Source organism: Arvicola amphibius, chromosome 9, assembly GCF_903992535.2.
Source record: "Arvicola amphibius chromosome 9, mArvAmp1.2, whole genome shotgun sequence".
Taxonomy (NCBI): domain Eukaryota; kingdom Metazoa; phylum Chordata; class Mammalia; order Rodentia; family Cricetidae; genus Arvicola; species Arvicola amphibius.
The window spans coordinates 39298386-39316738 of record NC_052055.2 but is presented as its reverse complement, the minus strand read 5'-3'; the positions used below and the strand labels follow the sequence as shown (position 1 = coordinate 39316738).

Below are 18353 nucleotides of genomic sequence, written 5' to 3'. Positions count from 1 at the left end.
AAAGATAAAAATCCTACGTTGTTATCCTCAGAGGACGACCCTGGGAAGTGGGCTGTGCATTTGGGAAGCGTGATTTTTCAAAAACATTATTTACATTAAAGCACACATTTTAAAGGAATCACAGTAGTTTCCCCTCATGTATGGGGAGACATTCAGACCCCCATGAACACCAGAAATTCCAGGCAGTGCCAACTACCTGTACTGTGCTCTCCCTATACTCTTGTCAAAGTTAAGTCTCTCTTTGTAAATTAGGCTCTGAAAGAGAGCGGTAACTAATGAAACAGGTTTGCTTCTGAATTTTCCACTTAAGTATTTCCGATCACAGATTACTATGAGTAACAAAGAGGGAACCGATGAAGCACACATTTCTGAACTTCTCAGGTTTAACTCCTGACTCAGGCATTTAACCTGCATCAGTAAGGTTGCTGGCCTGGGTCAAGAAGAGTCAGGCGCTCTAATCAAGATGAGTACCACCAGGGGGCACCCTAGAGCAAGCCCAGGCCCAGGCTAAGGGAAACCCCCACTGTGTCTTGAGGGGGTTATTTATATAAACTTGTGTTTTAGTTATGATAACATAGTTATTACGGACTGCTATACTTAGAAAGGGTCCCAGGAAGATAACAGGGCGACTTGGAGCATCCCTGAACAAATGTAAGATTCAGGCATATGACACTTTCCCATGCATGGCCCTCTGAGATTCCTTCCCTCCATTCCTCCTGTCCACCAGGCCCTCTCACCTCAGCAACCAAGTGCTAGAGTCAGAAGGTCCTGGAGCCCTGTGTGGCCTGCCTTGCTGTCTCACCCCTCTGAGTTTGGGGAGAGTCTTTCCCTTGGGGTTTACTTAGCCAGGTGCTCGGCGAGTACCCTGTCAATCTGGCGTACCCCACAGAGGGGTTGGAGAGATGCTGGGTGGATAGGCAGAAGCATGGGGAAGAGGGACAGAGGAAGGAGGGGCCGGGCCTCACATGGCACATGCCTTCTTCTAAGGACAAGGGCCAAGCTGAAGGAAGGAAGGCAGAGAGACAGACTGAGGAAGGGACAGTGGCTGGCTCTGTGGTGGCCAGGACATTTGACTAGCACTGTAGAGCTTAGTTTGATGTAACTTTGTCACCTGACAAGCTGTGTGACTTTGGGAGCAGTGGTGGCACTGTAAGCAGACGACAGCCATCCCCTTCCTGAGGACCCCCACCTCCTTGCAGGTGTTTCCAAGAAGATCTGGAAAACTGGTTTTTGGGAAAAGTGACACCTGACACAAGGTGACAGCACATGGCACTGGCCACAGGGCCTTAGGGATGCAGAAGGGCCACCTAGAGCCAGGCCAAGCCACAGGGGGCTACCATGGGTCTTATCTCATAGCTGGGAGCTAGCAGAAAGGGTCAGGCAGGTCACAGGAGAGTGACATCACAGGAGAGGAAGTAAGGGCAGGTTCCTGGAAGGGGGGAAGCCGTCACTGCGGTAGCACCCAGCGAGGAGGTTCTGCGAAACCCAGCAGCCAGCAGCCGGATCTTACATGGACAAAATTCTCCATCACCTACAGGCCACTGGAGGATCCTGCCAGGGCGTAAGGAAGAGCTGAGAGAAAACGGTGGATGGTGTGGGGGCCAAGGGTGACCAGCCAGTGGGAGGGCTCCCTTGGCACCTGGGGGCAGGGGCTGAGTCAGTCGCCTTTCAACTGCACCCCTCAATGACTGGGCCAAAGGACCTGGTCTCCCTCTCCCCTCCTCCACTTCTCAGGCCCCAGCTACCCACACAGCAGATTTTCCAAGACACACTCTTCAGAGAATTTCCCAGCAGTGACATATCATTATCAGCCCACAGTAACCAGAGACCAGGGCCCCAGGCCTCCATTGTGTTGCTCCCATCATGCCTTGCCTTCCACCAGGCATGACCTAGGACCAGGAGATCTGGGGAGGCCCTTCATCCCGAGTGAGGGGCTGAGACGAGGTGGGGCTTTTCCAGCCATTCTCAGAGGAACTGGTGAGAGCAACAGAGATGGCCTCCTGTCCCACCAACAGGCGGGTGCCCTGGCTAGGAACGGCTCTCCTGAGAGATAGCACGCCATAGGCTGCTTGGAGCCTTTGTAGGGACACATCACACAAGAGTGAGCACTCTCGCAGGTGTGCACGCACACACGGACAGAGACAGCTGGCAGTCCTGCTCCAGGGGCCCCAGCTGCCTGAGCTCAGTGATGATGTCACAAGCCACAGGGGCTTTTGGCAAATGACTCAGCCTCCGGGTCCCAGGCAACAGTCCTGAAGTTTACATTTGGAAACCCGGTTTGGAGGAAGGACATTTTGTAAAGTGACTGGGTCAGGGGCTGTACTTGATGAATGCATTAATCTACTCATGAATTAACAGATAAAGGAATAAGAAGCACTGATGGGCGGTCGCAAGAGTGACGCTGTCATGCAAGTTTGGCTCTGCCTCATCATGTAACCCCATCTGCCATGGCATGACTTAGCAGAAAGCCAAACAGATTCTGATGCCATGTTCTTAGACGTCAACCTTCATAGCCATGAGCCGAGCAAACCTCTATTCTTTATAAACCACCCTGCCTTGGGGATTTGGTTATAGTCACGGAAAACAGGTAGAGACATGATCTCAGCATGACATCCTTGCTAGATTGTGGGATGCGCATAACCCCTTTTCAGGCCTGCCTGGCACAGAGTAAGGGCCAGTTAATCATGATTATGATTGGTACGTTCTTATCTATCATCATATTTAGTCTTCAGCAGAAGGGGTCTATTGTCTCATGCCCTTTGTTTTGTTTGGTTCTGTTTTGTAGAAAGGTCCTTCCCATTTGCCACAGCAAGTCTGTGGAGGCCAAAGAACAACTTTTGGGAGTCGGGTCTTTTCTTCTACCATGTTGGTTCTGGGGATTGAACCCAGGGGGCTGGGAAGCTAGCACCTTTACCCACTGAGCCTACTTGCAGGCCCTTTGTTTTTTATGATTGTTATTGGAGATTACTGGGGTGGAGCCCAGGGATTGCAACATGCTAGGTAAGAACTCCATCCTCAGAGCCCATCCAAGCCTCAGCATACTGAGATGAGATCCTGAGGCAGGAAGAGGTAAGTGCCCAAGAAGGAAGCACAGGAGCCAGGCTTGGAGGACCAGTCTTCCTACCTGGAGCTGGTAACCACTGGGAGTGGCCTTACTGTGACCCATCTGGGTGACCCCAGAGAAACCGGTGCTTATGTTGAGCACTTGGCACAGGACCAGCCTCTACTAATAGGATAGCCAGGGGCACAGGGTGCAAGAGGGTGCCAAGCCCAAGGCTGTCCCCTCTTCTTCTGGACTCTCAGAGATAGAGACATGGCTCAGGGAGGGGTCATGACTGAAAACACAGCTCCTTCCGTCACGGAAGTCCAATGCCAGGGTTACCTAGGCTCTGACGAGCAAGCAAGAGACCAGCTAATCTCAGTGTGGGCAGTGGCTGAGGGAGCTCTGTGATAGAGAAGGAAAGCCATGACAGCACCCTCCTCCAGGTGGTGGGAGATACCTCTATTCCCTAGACGTCACTGGCTTATGTCACAGTGAGCCTGTCACCCCAACAGCATAGGCCCACATCAAGCCTGGGCATCTTAACCTCCTTTCTGTCACCGTCCTGAGGAATTGGAAAAAGCAAGCATTGCCACTCTATCTAGAATAAGAGCAACCAACAGGTAAACGGGGCATAGCAGTGTCCTCAGTTGCTGGCCCTGGGGCACCGTCTATCCTCATCTTTCTGGCCAACTCCACCCCCCCCCCAACACACACACCTCACGCCTCAGCTCCCTCTGTCCCCTGCAAGCTCCCAAGAGGATGTTCTTAGCTTGAGATTTCCTTGCAAGGAAGCCAAGGGTAGGAGCAGGGAACAGGGCAAATACTGCAGGGAACACAAGTGTCCAGGGCCACCCAGAGAACCACTGTCCCTGTGGAAGCCAACAGCACCAAAGATGATGAGGTCCTCTGGATGTACGGGGGTGGGGGAAAGGCTAGCGGTGCCTCTGTGTGCTATCAGGCTCCCTGCACCCCTTCCCCACAGTTGGCGGATCTCTGTTGGCTCTAACTGAGATCGCTGTATAAGACACCTGTCTGAAGCCTACAGGGCATCTAGAGAAGCTGGGCTGGAGTGGGGGTGGTCAGGACAATGGAGGTAGTCAGAACAGTAGGCTTGCCCAGCCCCAGCCTCTGCTCACTCTCCTATCTCCCAGGCCGGGCAGGAGTAAGGGGGCTTGAGGTCCCTGTGAAGGAGGGGGAGGGGAAGAAAGTTACCTCCTGTTCTGGATCACCCACTGGCCTTGGGTACACAACAGGTTGTATTTCTGCCTCCTCAGTGCATAAGCATCAAACCAGAGTGCCAAGCCGTAGTCCAGAGAGGGTACCTGGGAAAGGAGGGCAGGTCATCACGTGTATCATAGGGTATGACCAAGCTGGGGCACCCAGCCCCTCAGATAAACACGCTACAACTACCACCATCCCAGCAGGCTTTGTGCTTAGCCCGTGAGCTCTTGGGCAGGACAGAATGTCACCACCTCCCATCCCAGGTGCCAAAGCCCAGTGGATTGCTCTGGGCAGAGGGCAGGCTCCAGGTGGGGTGGAACTCACCGTGAGATGCCAGGAGCAGTGGGTTCTGGGTGAGTAGTAGCTGGGGTAATAGGGTGTGTGGAGGAAGCCCTGTAGATCCAGCCGGCCCTCCAGTGTCAGGTTCACCTTGCAGTCTGGGTCCAAGAACAAGTATCAGGCTGGGTCCCATGGCCCTCTAGGGACCTCATTGTACCCCACTGCCTCTAACAGCAAAGCCTGGAGCCAAGCATGACTATGTAAGTGTGCCTCAGTTTCCTCATCTACAAAATGGGGAGAAGAGTGCTCGCCCACTGGTGAGCAGGTGCAACAGGCATAGCGCATTCTATCTGCTGGCCGGGTCGATCTTGCCAAGTGACCTGAGCACTGCACTTAACAGTTTAACAGCATGGGAAATGTGCTCACAGCAGGCCTCACGGTGCAGCTGTGGCGGGCACTGCACTTAACAGCTTCACGGCATATGAAATATGCTCACAGCAGGCCTCAAGGTGCGGCTGTGGAAGGAAGGCTGCTCCTCTGCAAAGAGGTTTGGAGGGGCTGAGGGCATAACTCCATGCTAGAGCATTTGCTTAAAATGTGTCAAGGCTCTAGGGTCCATCCCAGCACCACACACATAGACACACACAACACACCACACATATATACACACAGACCACACACACATATCACACAGACACACACATACCAAACAGACACACACATACCACACAGACCACACACACATATCACACAGACACACACATACCACACAGACCACACACACACACACACACACACACACACACATACATACACACAGATGAAATTTAGACAAGAGGAGGAAGGGCTGGTTGAGTCAAACAAATAGAGGCTCAGGACTCAGGGGGTGGAACCTCAGGTTCTCTGGTCACTTCTCCCTGGACTAAAGACTGTAGTGTCTGGGAACCCAAAGAGAATACTCAGTTGTTAGACCCTGCAGGGTCCAGGAGCGTGAGAAGAAACAGACAGACACGGCAGGGAAATAAACACAGCTATAAACAGCAAGGGGCCCTAAAGAGGCCCCAGCCCTAGCTTAGGTAGAGCCCTCAAGTTTAGCTCTGCTATCCCAGAGGACAACCAGGGGATAGGATGGTGTGGGAGGGGGAAAGAGAGGCAGAAAGAGGGCAGATGAGGCTGCAGAAGAGCCAAGGAGAACTCGTGGGGGTGCCCTGCCAGGACACCTTTGCTGGAGGCTGCCAGGGCCCAGTCTCAAACTTGCTAAAAATGAAGTTGGCCTTGGGAGGAATGTAAGGGAGAAAGGGGGAGGGGGAACAAGGTAGGAGAGGAGAAGAGAGTGAAGACTTCCACACCCATCCTATTGCCAACAGGAAAGGTATAAAGTATGGTACCGGAGACCAGGGCCCGTGTCCATGCCCCCCTCCGTCCCTGGGAACCCTCACCCTGGAAGGCCACAGACTTCACCGAGAGCATGAAGGGGTCATAGTAGCTGTGCAGGCCTTTCTTCCACACCACTGCCATGATGGAGCCTGACGCCAGCACCTCCATCACCGGTTCTTGGCGGCTGCACCCATAGACCCTGATAGAATGGGGAAGAGCACAAGACAGCATGACCAAGAGACACAGGGATGACACCACCTTGTCCCCCGGCACAAAGTAAGTCCTCGCAAACAATGGCACAACTCAACACTGCCTGCCCACTTCCTGAAGAACTTCTGCCCACCCTGGAGGAGAGGGTCACAATGCTCACATTTCTTGGATATTCTCTACCTGGCACAGATGGTGAGATGTGGGGGTCTCACAATCACGCCAAATGGTGAGCAATGGTATACACCCATTTTACAGATCGGAAAAACTGAAGTTCAAAAGGGCAAAATCCCTGTCTTAAGGCACACAGCTAGGGTGCAGCAGAGTGGTGGTTGGAATACCAGGCTGCTGCCAGATTCTAGAACATTCCAATAAGCCACGTGTCTTCCCAGAGTGGACCTTCCGGATCACCTACCACAACTACTTAGTTACACCTGGATAGGGAAACAAACTCTGAGAAGGGACCGCTGCTTGGCGCACACCCTTCTAGCCTCCTCTTCCACTGCCCCCCACAGCAGCCATATGGGCCTGAGGCTGCAGCACCTGATCCCAGCATAGAGTATGACCTTTGACCCCGGGTCTCCCTCAGCCTTTCGTGGACTCACGAAGTGATGAGTCTCTTCTCCAGAGGGCCGGCCGCATCATACATCGCCACCCGGTCTCTGCAATCCACCTGGGTCCACTCGAGCCGCACTTTGAGCATGAGGTCCTCAGGCCCCTGCAGGTGCCACAGGCAGCTAGAGGCCTGCTGGTCAGGCCCCCTCAACCGGAACACCTGGCCTGGCTTCACGTAGCTGTAGCGGTAACAGCCTGAGGTGGAGAGGGATAGAGCCCTTAGCCAGGAAGAGAGACTGGGAATGGCCCCAAGACTTCTCCAGCCATGGTAGAGGACAGGGAGGGGAGGGAGTGGGTCAGGATTGGGCGCTCACCTTCCTTTCCCCTGTAGCTTCCCTGTCCAGTCCCGACTCATACATTCACTCACTTATTCAAAGAACTCCCTGAGTCCTGTGTGGCGGAATGAATGCTAGATACAAAAAGCACAGAAGATGCAGGCCTTGGACCCAGCCCAAGGTGCAGGGATGGCAAGGAGGGTCATAACACAAGCAGAAAGGCCTAAAGGGAGCTTTGCAGAATCTTATCACGGAGCAGGTGTTGCAAGAGAACAAGGAAGACACAGAGGCCAGCCCAGATCACATCAGGACAGGCACTACTCTTTCCTGTGGCCTTAGGGAGCCATAGAAAGTTAAGCAGGGTTAGGCTCTACAGTCTGGCATGGATTCCCCCTGGAGTGACAATGAGCAGGCCATACGCTGAGGACGGTGGCCATACCCACAGGGCTGCCACAGGCTGAGGATGGTGGCCACACCCACAGGGCTGCCACAGGCTGAGGACAGCACATACCGGGGTACTCCGCACAGAGCCAGAAGTGCCTTAAGCGGTGACTAAAAACAGTGACTGATCTTGTGGCCGTGAGGAGAGAAAGGGAGAGGAGAAAGCTCTGTGGCTTGTCACCCCGCAGCTGTCCCCACTGGGGGCTCAGCCCCAGCCAACCTCACAGCCACCATCACTTCGCACCTCCCCTTGCATCTCAACCCACAGACCCCACACCCCAGGATATCCTCCCCCGTTAAATTCAACCTAATTTAATACGTTCCGTTTCCTTATTAAGTATAATGAATTAAATGCGCTTAGGAAATGTAATTTACTTAAATCTCATTTCATCCACGAGCTCGGATGCCATGCCAGAGCCAGCAACACTGTGTCTCCGGAGCACCCAGGAAGCCTGGCCCTAAGCTTCATGAAGTAAGGAGGCCAGGCGCTCTGCCAACAGCAGGTTTGGGGCATCTGGAACTGAACCTGAGGTGGCGGGAGGCAGTCGGGTGTCCCTAAAAATCACCCTGGCATTAACATGCCTCAGCTGTGTGACTCTTGAGTTCTGGCATACAGAAACAGTCATAATCCATGGCCTGTCAAAGGCCAGGAAGTGTCTGAGGCTACAACCTGTCACTCAGCCCCTTCTCCTGCCTTGGCCACCCAGACACCAGTGGGGCACAGACCTCCTGGGCACAGGGGCTGCCCAGGTGTTTGCTTGGAGTAGGGAGAGACCTCTCCACTATCTGGCTTCTTGTAGGTGTTCGCTCATGGCTTGAGAAGCCACGTCTCCTCTGGCCAAAGTGTTCGTCCCTTCTAGACCCAAATCCCAGCTCCCCAGGGCTCATGCTTGACACTGGGCCTCTAGGAAGACTTTGGATGCTGGGTCAAGAGCTGCTCCCTCCTTCTTCCCTGGATTCCGTTATCTGGCTCCGTCCTCTGCCTTGCTGCTCATCCACCTCCATCCCCTGCACAAAGCTATTCTTTCGCTTATAGCCTGCTGGGTCTGGCGCTGGCGCCTAGCTTGTGATACAGTGTCTGTGTCTGTCTCCCTGTGGGGATGAGAGCTCCTCCCCAAGGGTGTATGTTGGAGGGCATCAGTCACCCAGGTAGCCACAGTGCAAACAGGGGCCTGGCATGGAGGATTCAGTCTACTAGAAAGCTTCCAGCAGGTTGGGCGTGTTTTCTGACCATGTGACTAGCATGCATGATCACTGGGTTCAATCCCAGCACTGAAGAAAGAAAGGGTTTGAGTTCTCATCCACCCTTTGCCCTCTGTGCCCTGGAGGGCAGGGGATCTGCTGGGTACCCAGGCCTGCATATTGACATGGAGGATGCCACGGGACTGGCTCCGGATGCTGGCTATGGCTAGCAGTTGCTGCCGACACCCAGAACTGTCTATCCTGGGCCACCCAGGGTGATCAAGCTGACATTGACACCTTGCTGACCATGACCTATCAAAGGAGCCCCATAAAGCAGATAAGAGGAGGGTAGTGGCTTATTTGGGGTGTTATTTTCGTTTTGACAGGGTCTCACTGTTGTAGCTCAGGCTAACCTCAAAGTCCCATGACCCCGCCTTATTCTCCTGAGTTCTGGGATCAACACATGTGCCACCCCACTCAGCTGTGTGATGATGCTACAAAAGCCATCCCCTGGGGTGAGAGATAAAGCCACACAGGTGGAAATAAAGCAGAAAGAGGGTTGTGCCAAGAGCTTTCCCAACCACACACAGAGCTCTCAATGTGGCACCCCTGGGTCCTGAGTGGCCAAGGTCAGACTTTTTTTCATATTAACACTAAGACCCCTGTTTCTTTTGTCTCCTGGAGAGCATAGCAGGAGAGCACCTTAGCCCTGTGACCCGTGATGACACAGCAGATCAAATACAAACACCCACAGAGTAGCCATTACTGACACCAATGGACAGATGTCACAAGACCGTTCTTCAAAGCAAATTGGTTTTAGGGAAAACTTCCACTTCTTATAAAAGCATTTTGTTGATATGAACGGGCTTGTTGTTATTTAAAAAATAAAGTCCAGTGTGGTGGCCCACACCTGAAATCCCAGCACCCAGAAGTCTAAGGCAGGAGGATTGAGAGTTTGGGGTCTGTCTGCTACATAGGGAATCCTTTTCTTAAAAATAAAATTTAAGCCTGTGAAATGGCAAACACCTTTAACCCTAGCACTCAGAAAGCAAAAGCAGGATAGCTCTGTAAGTTCAAGGGCAGCCTGGTCTACATAGCAAGTTTCAGGACATCCGGAACTCTGCAGAGAGACCCTGTCTAAAATAAAATGTATAATAAATCAAAAAAATTAAGTTTTAATATTCAATGGATCAATAGATGACTTCTCAGTGTTTCAGTTTCAATTGGTAAATATGCCTACAACTTGTAGGAATGAGCTCCTCAAAGTTCTCAGCAACTCCAGAGGGACCAAGGAGTCCTGAGGGGCATTGCGCTAGGTCAGACAGGAAAAAGATGATAGAAATGTCAAAGGCTTTGCAAGTTAAGAGGTGAAATTAGGGCTGCTATGGGGGAGCTTCTAGAACAAGAAAGAAAACATGTTTCCACAAGACCTTTTCCCACCATTTACAAGTGTGAAATCACTCTTAGCTCATAGACCCTCCTGGCACATAGCAGAACGGACTGCAACTGAAGCTCGCTCACCTATCCCCAAGCCCCCTCTTGCAAGCAGGAATGAAGGTTGGCCCAGATTCATTGTGACTTCTGGGGACAAGCTCTTGAGGGCTGCGTGCTAATGAAGAAGCTGCTAAGCCACAAGTGATCTTGGCTCTCTGGAAAAGTCACTCCAAGGTCAGAGCATCACTGCCCGGTAAGACAGCAGCCAGTTTGTATCTAACTGTGCAGTGTCACTGCAGATTGACTTGCCACAGATGACATATGGGTGAATAGATGTGCATAGACAGAAGATAGATATACATAGGTGACAGATACACAGAGAGAGGATAAATACACAGATAAAGGTAGGTGACAAATAGGGGGATGATAGATATGATGGATAGCTAGATGATAGGCACATAGAACGATGATAGATAGATAGATAGATAGATAGATAGATAGATAGATAGATAGACATGATAGGTAGATAGATAGGCAGATTATGGATAGAAGATAGATAGATAGATAGATAGATAGATAGATAGATAGATAGATAGATAGATGTGATAGGTAGGTAGATAGGCAGATGATAGATGGATGGATAGATAGATAGATGATAGATAGACAGATAATAGATTAGATAGATAGATAGATAGATAATAGATTAGATAGACAGGTAGATAGATAGACAGATAGATAGATAGATAGATAGATAGATAGATAGATAGATAGATAGATAGATAGATAGATAGATAGATAGATGATAGATTAGATAGACAGGTAGATAGATAGACAGATAGATAGATAGATAGATAGATAGATAGATAGATAGATAGATAGATAGATAGATAGTGCTTCCATCTACCAATGAAGTGTCTGGCCAGCAGGGCAGGAGGAAAGGAGTCAGAACAGGACTAACTGGAATTTTTAGCTGTCTTCCTCACTGAGAGGGGCTGAGGCGCTCACTCCTACTTCAGCTCCGGGTGGAAATGGGTTCTCAACCTTTGTAATGCTGCGACTTTTTAATACAGGTTTCTTATGTTGTGGTGACTCCCAACCATGACATTATCTTTGCTGATACTTCATAATTATAAGTTTTGCTACTGTTATGAGTGGTAATGTAAACACCTGATATGCAATCTCATGTAACCCAGAGGGGTCGTGACCCACAGGTTGAGAACCACTGCTCTAGCTAGTCTAGGAGGAATCTGAGCACTAGGGGCTTGTGTTCAGAGTCATAGGGTACACTAGCCTAGCTCAGTCCATAGACTATATCAGTCCATAGACTACACTGTGCACAGTACCCCCAGCATTGCGCAACAGGGTGTTCTGGCTGGCACCTGGCTTCTCAGGGCTCAGCAAGAAGCCAGTGGGGCCTCTGGGAGAAAAGCAAAGTAATATTGGGCAGAGAGAGGAGCGCAGGTTAGCCCCGCTGAGGAGAGAAGGATAAAGATAGAGTTCTTGAATAAGCCAGAACTATCCTCTCTGACAGATCAGTTTAAATGCTGAGTGACTGAGGGACCGAGCATGGATTGGCAAGACTGTATCTTCAGTAGGAAAAGGGGTGGGCGGGCAGGCTGAGTTGAGTGACAGGGAGCAGGCGTAGGTTTCCACATGCCTGACCTACAGCTTCCTTCACTCTCACATCCAAGACACAGGCACACAGGCACACCTCTACCTGGTCCTCCACCCCTCAGCCTTGCTCAGAGCCCTCGCCCAGGCCCCCTGTGACATCCCCCAGTGTCCCTAGGTCAGGGCTCCCTGCCCCCACAGTGGAAGCCTCGGGACCCCAACAATTGATCAGACAAGAAACCCTCGGATTCAAAAGGAAAGAGGCCAAAGCAAGGACACAGCAGCGTACCCAGCATGGAATTCAGTACGGCTATGTCGTTCACACTGGCTTCTGTCAAAAGGAAACGAACACACAAATAAACAAGGGCGAAGCCAAATAAACAAAACATTGAAAATAAAAACAGGGAAGAGGAGCCAAGCCAGGCTCATCCAAGGCCAGCCCCCCATGCCACCTGCCCCCTCCCTCTGTCCTGGCTCCAGGGTCACAGGGGGTCACCTAAGTATCCCCCCCCAGGAGGGGATAGCCTCCCCGAGCCCTGCTGGTCTAATCACACCAGGATTCCCCTCCCAGTACTGACCCAGAATCACCAGGCTTTCGGGGTCCACCTCATATTCGGTCCTATAGGAAGCCAGGGTAGAGCTGTTGGACAGCAGCTCACCCACCAGGAGCTCACGCACCACCTCAGGGCTCAGTGTCAGTCGCTGGTACTCAGGGATGTCAAGGATAAACCAGAAGAAGCAGGTGAGGGATCCCTCCCTATGCAGACAGAAGTGAAAGGGACCTGCAGCCCCGTCCCTGTGCAGCTCCTCACTCAAGGGAACAACTGAGACTCAAACCCACTGGACACCTACTGGGCTTTCTTCTCATTCTCTCCCATAGGAGGCGAGATCGAGCCTCAGGAGGGTCATAGACCGTTTGGTAAGTGGTAGAACCAGATATGACCAGGCAAGCCAAGTCCTAAACTAGGTCCCGGTCCTTGTGTTCTCAAGCATACTTCCAACTTGGACCCACCTCCATGAGACATCCCCAGTCCTGGTGTGGGGTGAACCATGTCACAACACACCTCTCTCTGTATATAAGAACAAGTTCAATAAAGGGGAAACACATGCAGGAGGCTAAGGTCTCTCTCTGTGCCTCAGTTTCCCCATGTTCTTGTTTTCTTTATTTTGGAGTTTTGAGGAAAAGTATGATTAGGGTATTGTGTCAGAAGCCTATAGGATCCAGCCCTCCCTGCCCTTAGAGCTGAGGCTCTCACGGGGGCCCATTTAGGCTGGGACAACTCACCCAAAGGAGTAGATGGAACTGGAGTTGTAGTAAGCACCCAGGCGGGTGCTGGCAATCAGCTCTTTGAGCTGTGAGAAGGGAGACAGGCCCCGGTTACCCTCCATGGTGGCATGGAGACTGGTTTTCTAAGCCCCTTCCTGGCCATGTGCTCTTTCCAGCCTGACATGGAAGCCTTGGCTGAGGGCTTGCCACCAACACAAGCACAAGGTTAAGCCAGGCACAGCCCTGATCTTATTCCCCACCACACCTCACCCTACCCTGCAACCTCCCCTTGCTACAGTCTCATCCACGCCCTGCAAAGCCCCAGTCCGCTTTTGGGTCCTCTTTCCTTCTCCCAGTGACCTCTGGTATAGCCATCCCACTCTGGGAGTTCCGCTAGCCTGTTGCTAATGAGCGAGGTAGAGCCGAGGGCAATGGAAGCTCTACCAATAGCCCTGTACACCTGGGACCCAGTATGAAGAGCCCTGCAGCTGTCCCCTCTCTCTCACGGCTGAGGGGTGCATCCAGCATTTCTACTTGCCCCCTGAAATATAGTCATGTGCCCGGCTGAGAGTGGAAGGGGCTAGTAGCCCACTGTCCAGTGTCCAATGGCCATTGCACTGTATGAGAGGGGCAGAGCCCTGGCAATATGAGCTACACCTACATACAATATATGCCACCTCCAGCACAGCCCCTTCCCGTGATACCCAGGACAGGGTCTACCCCAGTAAGCACTCTCTGCAAAATGATGGACAAACTCACCAGACTCACCCTCCCACATTCCCCCCTCCTGCCTTTCCGCCCCTCCTTACCATCTTCTGGGCTTTGGCAGTTTCGCTGCGGAAAGCACCGGACTCTCGTCGGGCCAGGTCCTGTGAGAAATGGCGGTTGAGCACCCGAAGGCTGCCAGAGTACACCTGGCTAATGGTCACTTCTGTCTTGTACCCTGGTCAGAAAGGAATGGGTTACCAAGGAAGCATGTCCAAAAGTCTCTTGCCTCTCTCACCTGTCACTCCACCCCTCAGCATGTCCCCGGAGTCCTGTGCCTCTAAGGCAGCACTGTTAGCACTCTGCTCTGTACCCCCATCCACCAAGTTATCCAGGGATCCCCAAAGTGCATCCTAAGCATCCGCTGTGTTGGGCAGTCTGGAAATGGGAAGAGGGATAAGTAGAGGGGGTGGCTGCATGGACAAAATGGATGCCTGCAAGCACATGGACACAGGGAAGTGGGAAGTGTAGGCACTGGGGAGAGCTGTGTTCTGCACAGTCGGGGTTTGAGGGGATCCTTGAACACCCACGTGGAGCAATAGCAACAGTGATAGCAGGCAGCCTGAGGACAGACCTTAGCCGGGACAAGCAAATGTGGAAGTCGCCAGGGATAAAGGACATTTGGCCACTAAGGATGCCAAAGGAAACTAGGTGGGGACCAAAAGGAGAATCTTCCTGGGGAGAGGATGCTGGGCAAGTGAGAGCTGAGGCTGAAGGCACGGGCATGGGCATGGCAAGGAAGACTGCGTGCTCCTGGCCCAATACAACGAAGGCCACCTGGATCCAAGATTCAATGATGGCCATGATAGAGGCTAAACGAGCTGGGGCTGGGGTGGAGCGGAAGCTGGCTCCACCGGGTCTATGAGAGCAGACATTCGCGCTAGGAGTGCTGCAGTGAGAGACGAAGCTCCAGGGAGATGCGGAGGATGAAAGGGTCCCAGTGAGTGAGTAAGATGGATAGGACTGGAGTCCCGTTTTAGATGGGGATTGCAGGAGGGCTGGTGTCTGGTGTCTTGAGACCTCTTTTCTGAGAGGCTTTTTTCTCGGGGAGCAAGAGAGAATGAGGTCAATTTGGAGCTGTAGGACGACTGAGAGAGGAAGGGGTTCAGCTATTAGACCCCACAGAGCTTCAGGAAGCTGGGCACTCCTCCCAGACACAGTCATACTGCTCTTTGCCCAGTCATCTGCCCCACTTCGCGCTGGCCCATCATCCCTCCAAGATGGGTGTGGTATGCCTTCCACTTTTCTCCCCACTCAGTGCTGGCCTGGTAGGAGGAGTTATCCTAACAGCTCCCTCAGGGGTTTCTTCTACTTTGAACCCTTTAAGGGGGTGGCATTTTCTGGTAGGTTCTAGAGTTCTTGCCTGGCGCCCTGGGTCTTCAGCCCCAGGTAGAACCCCATTGGGGCACAGGAGGAAGGGTTAGAAAGATGATTGTCAGGTGAGTATCTAGCTCTTCACCCCTGAAAACAAGTTACCCAGTAACTTAATGAGACCGCCCTCTGGCCTCAGTATTTGGGGTGCTGGCTTCCTGCTGGTGGTGAAGGGCTCTATGCCTATATTACTCAGCTCTGAGAAGAACCAATGAGTCATCGTAAGACAGTCCCTGTTTGACATGGGGACTGTGATGATAGTTTTAGGACAACTTGACACAAGCTAGAGTCATTTGGCAAGAGGGAACGTCAATTGAGAAAATGTTCTCGGCCTGGCGGTGGTGGCGCACGCCTTTAATCCCAGCACATGGGAGGCAGAGGCAGGCGGATGTCTGTGAGTTTGAAGCCAGTCTAGTTTATAGAGAGAGTTCCAGGACAGCCAGAGCTACACAGAGGAACTCTGTCTCAGGAAAAGAGATAGAGAGACAGAGAGAGAAAAAATGTAGGAAGGAAGAAAGGAAGGAAGGAAAGAAAGAAGAAGGAATGTTCTAAAATAACTCTTGGGCAAGCCTGTGGAACATTTTCTTAATTAGTGATTGATGTGGGAGGACCCAGCTTACTATGGGAGGTAACACCCTGCACCAGTGGCCCTGGGTGCTATAAGAAAGTGGGCTGATTAAGTCATGGGAAGCAAGCCAATAAACAATGTTCCTCCATAGCCTCTGTTTTAGTTCTGGCTTCCAGGTTCCTACCCTTACATTCCCAGTGATGGAGAGCTACCTGGAAACATTAGATGAAATTAACCCTCTCCTCCCCCAAGTTGCTTTTGGCCATGGTGTTTTGTCACAGCAATAGAAACCCTAAGGTAGGGATCTTCAACATGGCATCTTTCTCTTAGCTGAGCTGGACTCTAGAGAGTGGATCTGTCTCCCTAGAGTTGTCCCAAGTGAGTCTAGCCTCCCATCCAAGTGAGTCTAGCCTCCCAGGCTGTTGATGGATCTGAAATTTTACTGGTAGATATGCGCAAAAGAATTTCATCTAAATGTTTAATGAAAAGCCTCTAATCATGTAAATAAGCTGAACTGTCCTTTCTGGGGTTTCTGAACTCCCTTAGCATCCTAGGCCATAACAGGTATGTTATAATTATATTAGACACCATAGTGGAATCATGAGAACAGAAGCCATCACCAGAGCCTAGCACAAAGTCGTGTGCCTGGCACTGGATGGATGGGTGGATGTATAATAGAGAGATGGATTGATGGGTAGATGGCAGATGTCTAGACAGAGGGATGGATGTTTGGATTATGGATGGATGAATGGATTTATAGATGAATGCTTGACAGGTGGCAGATGAATGGTTGAATGGTTAGATGGTTGAGTTGCTGATGGATCGATGGATGGATAGATGCTGGATTGATGGACAAGTGAATGAGTGGATGGTGGGTAGATGGATGGTTGATGAACGGGTGACAGATGGCTGGATGGTTGGATGGACAATGGAGAGGTAGATGGATGGATGATTGAATGGATAAATGGATGAGTGGATGGTCAATGGATTGATGGATTATGATGGATTGCTGGATGAAATGGATGGCAGAGGGATAGATTGATGGATGGATAAATTAATGAATGGATTTTGGTTGGTTGGGTGGGTGGATGGTAGATGTTGGATGGATGGGTAGGTGGGTGAAAGGGTGGATGATGCTTGGACAGATAAACGGACAGACAAGTCTTCTACATCATATGGGGAACATTTTCACAGGCTCAGACTAATCTTATCATTCCACTTCCTTCCATGACCAAGAGCTGGAGGTGAGCTATCTCCCACCCGCATCCAACACTCAGGAACATCAAGCCATGAATGCGTGGACAGAAGGGTTTCTCTGGACCCAGAGCATGGCCGGATGCTCCTGTGGCTCCATGGACTGTTTGAGGGCTATGATATCAGGTCCAAAGAAGCAAAGTCAGATACAAGGAAGAGGTTCCCAAGTCTGGGTGCTGTTTAGTGGTCCCCTTGGTTCTCCATACTTAGCCCTGGAGACACAGAGGTGACGAAGCTGAAGTCCTCTCCCCAGAGGAACACCTGGGGCTCAAATGAGCAGAGGCATTAATTGGTACCAGGTCCCGTGGGTACCTCTGGGCCTCCTGTAGCAGAGCACGTGGCTTTGAGCCCAAAGGATAATCCTGGAGGGCTGTAGGCAAAGAATGGGGTGTGTACATATCCTGGCTTGTCCCGACCCAAGAACTGGGTGCTAAAGAGTTCGCCCTCCCCACTAAAGGAATCAGGGAGCAGACTAAGGCATGGGACTTAACAAAGGTCCAGCAGAATGCCCACCTTGAGGAACTCAAGGAGAACAGCACCACAGTACCTGGAATCCTGGCCCATCCTACTGTACACACACACACAGCTCTGACAGTCTTCCCTACATCCACCCTGAACCCTCCCAAGGTGTCACCCCAACTGGGCCCTCGCTTTCCATTACCTAGGAAATACCAAAGCATGACTCCTGCTGAGGCCAAAGCAGCCAAGATCAGCAATAGTGGCGTGAAGCGGGCGTAGTCTCGGGCTTTTCTCTTGGTGTTTTTGGGGGTCTTGAACATCTCCTCTGGATCAGCAGCTCCCTCGCCATCACCTCCATTGCCCTGCCCACCAGCTGCTTGGGGTACCTCAGCGGTGGGCATCCCGGCAGAACAAGGAAGCTGGAAACATCTTGGCATCTGCAAGGGAGCCTTTGCTGAGACTCAGCGGTGCCCAGAAGCAAGGCAGCATCCCTGCCCTTTGCATGGAAGGGCAGGGACTTTGCAAGTAAGGACTGAGGGTGACTGCTGAGCAGCTTACAGGAAGCAGAGGTGGCCTCAGGGGGCATGCCAGAAGGCAGGCAACAAGGCTAGATGGTTTGACTCCCTGTGGGTCCTAAGAAAGGGCCCACAAACGGATGGGAGCCATGAATACAGACTTCTGCCACTTTCCCAGTGGCTTCCCTTCCATGTGGGAGAATGCTTTTCCTTCCTTGGGGTGTCTAACACCCCATTCGAATGTATGCACCCCAGTCCCCAGACACTCTGAACCATCCCTGTCCTCCACTCAGACCTGTTGTCCTGCAAGGTTGGGGGCCTTTGCTCTCCTCATCTCAAAAATCTCCTGGGACTGAGGAAGACCGCAAAAGTTCATGATCGTCTCATTCCTTCGGGAGACATTTTACATATCACCTTATTTAATCCGCAGGTTGCCCAGGATATGGACAACTGTCCCCATGTGTTCTTC

The 18353-nt window shown here is 51.7% G+C and overlaps 1 protein-coding gene across 3 annotated transcripts in view; it reads right to left on the bottom strand.

The window, feature by feature from the left end:
• Tmprss6 (transmembrane serine protease 6) overlaps positions 1-18353 on the bottom strand; it is a 30802-nt gene that overhangs the window by 8118 nt on the left and 4331 nt on the right. For 2 of the 3 annotated variants that reach the window (XM_038344150.1, XM_038344151.2), the window contains exons 2-10: positions 17572-17806; positions 13762-13895; positions 12971-13038; positions 12264-12442; positions 11975-12016; positions 6733-6937; positions 5983-6119; positions 4589-4701; positions 4256-4365 (exon numbers count right to left, since the gene is read on the bottom strand). In XM_038344150.1, the coding sequence (XP_038200078.1) occupies positions 4256-4365; positions 4589-4701; positions 5983-6119; positions 6733-6937; positions 11975-12016; positions 12264-12442; positions 12971-13038; positions 13762-13895; positions 17572-17806 (1223 nt within the window). The remainder of the gene's footprint in view (positions 1-4255; positions 4366-4588; positions 4702-5982; positions 6120-6732; positions 6938-11974; positions 12017-12263; positions 12443-12970; positions 13039-13761; positions 13896-17571; positions 17807-18353) is intronic. The other variant, XM_038344153.1, reaches the window with a different exon arrangement.